The sequence below is a fragment of the Bison bison genome, unplaced genomic scaffold (assembly GCF_000754665.1).
Source record: "Bison bison bison isolate TAMUID 2011002044 unplaced genomic scaffold, Bison_UMD1.0 scf7180017845326, whole genome shotgun sequence".
NCBI lineage: Eukaryota > Metazoa > Chordata > Mammalia > Artiodactyla > Bovidae > Bison > Bison bison.
In genome coordinates this window covers 7,872-10,737 of record NW_011475899.1, presented here as the reverse complement: position 1 = coordinate 10,737, position 2,866 = coordinate 7,872, and the positions used below count along the sequence as shown (strand labels likewise).

Genomic DNA, 2,866 nt, shown 5'->3' with positions numbered 1-2,866 from the left:
GGCCCCGTGGGGCACGGTCTGTCTTGTCCCCTGCCGCCCGCGGTTCCATGCAGCGTACCAACGGTAAAAGAGGGCAATGCAAACTCCACATCCCCTCCCGCCCAGAGCCACTGCGGGCGTGGGCAGGGCAGCTCAGGGCCACCACCACACCGCGGCAAGCCCACAGTCCTGGGAGGAACGTGGTGCCAACCCAAGTAAGGGGCTGCTTGTCTACCAGCTGGCACAGAAGGCTCTCCAGTCCTGCATTCTAAGCCCCACAGGAATCCTAAGGGGCCTTGGAGGCCTCAACAACTCACTCTTCCTCACCAGTCACACCGGATCCGGGGAGGAGCCACTAGTGACACAATCCTGCCCAGGCCGGAGAGTAAGGCGGCCAGGGGCGGGCCAGGGGCGCAGCTCCCTGGGGGAGTGTGTCCTGGGGCCTGGCAGGGCCCAGGTCTCTCTCCAGTGTGTGTGTGTGTGTGTGTGTGTGTGTGTGTGGTGGATGCCCTTCCAGAGCTGGAGGGAGAGGGACAGGGTTAAGGGAAGAAACCCCACCTCCTTCCTAGACATGGACAGATGCGCGCAGCGTTTCCCACAGGTGACTGCACAGGGTTTCCCACAGGTGAAACGAGCACAAGGTCACAAGAGCAGGGCCAGGACGGCCACTGGGACCTCTTCCCTGGATGGTTCCAGGCTGGCACTTTCATACCCATGGGGATAACTCAAAAAGAGGAGGCAGAGTGGAGATGATGGGGGACCAGGTATCCCCCCCCCAGCGGAGGAGACAATGCATGTGTTAGGGCTCGACCTGGGCATGGCACTTGCAACTGAGAGCTAAGTGAGAAGGGGATGGGAGGGGCAGATAGAGGGGTGGGCCCACATGGCCACACCAGGGACACAGGCCCAGCACGCTCCCTGAATGCACCCACCCACAGGGCCCAGACCAGGACAGACAAGAGCCAGAGAGCTGGAATCTCAGTCTTTATTGGCTGCAAGGCCACACAGGCTCAGGCCAGGGCTCAGATCTTGTTGAAAGCAGCAATGTCGACGCTCTGCACCTGCAGGGAGGGAGGCTGGTGGTCACACAGGGCCTTGTTTCCCAAAGTCCCACACGCCTGGCCAGGGGTTCACGTGGGACACCCCTGCACCCCCGAGTGCGCCCCCTCACTCACGTGCTCCTCGAACTTGGTGATCTCCTCTTCCAGCTGGTCTGTCCCCACCTTGTCATCCTCCACCACACACTGGATCTGCAGTTTGCGGATGCCGTAGCCCACAGGCACCAGCTTGGAGCTCCCCCAGACCAACCCGTCCAGCTGGACGGAGCGCACACAGGCCTCCAGTTGGGCCATGTCCGTCTCGTCATCCCACTGAGGCGAGAGGGAAGGAGCACAGGCCGAGTTTACACTTGCCCTGCCCGTCGCTGACCCCTCCAGGGCCCCAGGCATGGGGAGGGTAGGGGAAGGTCAGATGTGAGCCACTCACAGGCTTCACATCCAGGAGGATGGAGGACTTGGCCACCAGGGCAGGCTTCTTGGCCTTCTTCTCTGCGTACTGCCGCAGCCTCTCCTCCCGCAGCCGGGTAGCCTCCTTGTCCTCCTCCTCGTCGCTACCGAACAGGTCAATGTCGTCATCCTCATCATCCTCCGTGGCAGTGGCCGCCTTCCTGCTGGGTGGCTCCACTTGGCGCATGGGAGACACGTGCTGCCGTGGTGGGGGGAGCGTGTGTGGAGGCTGAGACCCCCGAAGGCAGGACCCCAGGCCCCTGCCCCTCACTCTGCTGCCTGGGCCAGCCTGCAGAGGGCCCCCCTGCTCCTCAGCGCCAGGCCGGGGGTCCCTGGTGCGGGTGGGCCCTCACCTGGGTCTGTGGAGTGGTGGCCCGGTGGGCAGGCGAGCTCTTCTCCAGGGCGCTCAGCCGTGCCTCCAGCTTGGAGACAGCCTGCTGCAGATCCTGCACCACTGTGGGGGTACAGGGATGCTGGTTGGACGGTGAGGCCCAGGGAGGGACCCCCACCCCATCAGCCCAGGGCCTCACCCCCTCGCAGGCTCTGGTTCTCCACTTCCAGGCTGGCAATCCGGGTGACCAGCTCACTGTGATCTCCACTGGGCCCGCTAGAGGCCCCGGGGCCTGAGCTCTGCAAGGCAGAAGGAGGCGGGGCTCACAGCTTTGCCTGCCCCTTGGGGTCTCCCGTTCACAGCTGTGCTGAAGCAGAGCCCCGAGCTCAACCTAGGGGGAAGCCATGCGAGCTCCAGGCCAAGGTGGCACCACAGCCAAGTGGGAACTCAGCCCAGGAAGCCAGGGGCTCGGGCAGCCCCAACACAGAGGCAGCGAAGAGCTGCTGCCGCCTGTGGGGGTGGAGGGAGGAGGCCAAAGCCTCACAGCTCCAGGGGCGGCCAGACCCAGGGCAGGGGAACCAGGTAGCACAGCCTTGAGCAGGGGACAGCGGGGGAGGGCCCGCTGTGGGTGGGAGGACAAACAGGCGGTGCAGGAGCAGCAGCCCGGCCCTGCCTCCCCAGGCCACACGGCTGCCCGCCTTGCAAAGCTCCAGTGATACAGCGACCCAGCCCAGCTGCCGGCCTGCTGCGCTCCTCCCTGAAGGGGAGCCCCTGTCATCTATCCCAGGTGGCACTGCCCAGGGACCTCACCCACAGGGCGCCTTGGCTCAAGCCAGAGCTAAACACCAGGAGCCAGCATGCGGTCATGGGCACCCTGCACCCCAATGGAACGGCTCCCAGGACAGGTGCCTGGTCGTTTTCAGATGGCTGCTGCCTGCCTCCAGCATCCAGTCACGAGAAACCTGGGGCATTGGGCCTGCCCACCAAGCACCATTTGGAAGCCACATGATTCCTCCATGCCCTGCACACCCCCAGAGGCTGACAGACGCTG

General features: G+C 64.5%; 2 protein-coding genes across 2 annotated transcripts in view; both read right to left on the bottom strand.

Annotated features, from left to right (window-relative positions):
* NAPRT (nicotinate phosphoribosyltransferase) overlaps positions 1 to 695 on the bottom strand; it is a 4,132-nt gene extending 3,437 nt beyond the window's left edge. Inside the window, exons 1-3 of the mRNA XM_010833727.1 lie at positions 692 to 695; positions 307 to 400; positions 59 to 110 (exon numbers count right to left, since the gene is read on the bottom strand). Coding sequence (XP_010832029.1) covers positions 59 to 110; positions 307 to 400; positions 692 to 695 — 150 coding nt within the window. The remainder of the gene's footprint in view (positions 1 to 58; positions 111 to 306; positions 401 to 691) is intronic.
* Positions 696 to 950: 255 nt separating this feature from the next.
* Positions 951 to 2,866, bottom strand: part of LOC104984099 (elongation factor 1-delta) — a 6,111-nt gene continuing 4,195 nt past the window's right edge. Inside the window, exons 3-7 of the mRNA XM_010833716.1 lie at positions 2,015 to 2,114; positions 1,838 to 1,938; positions 1,465 to 1,683; positions 1,155 to 1,349; positions 951 to 1,040 (exon numbers count right to left, since the gene is read on the bottom strand). Of these exons, the coding sequence (XP_010832018.1) occupies positions 1,002 to 1,040; positions 1,155 to 1,349; positions 1,465 to 1,683; positions 1,838 to 1,938; positions 2,015 to 2,114 (654 nt within the window). The 3' untranslated portion in view covers positions 951 to 1,001. The remainder of the gene's footprint in view (positions 1,041 to 1,154; positions 1,350 to 1,464; positions 1,684 to 1,837; positions 1,939 to 2,014; positions 2,115 to 2,866) is intronic.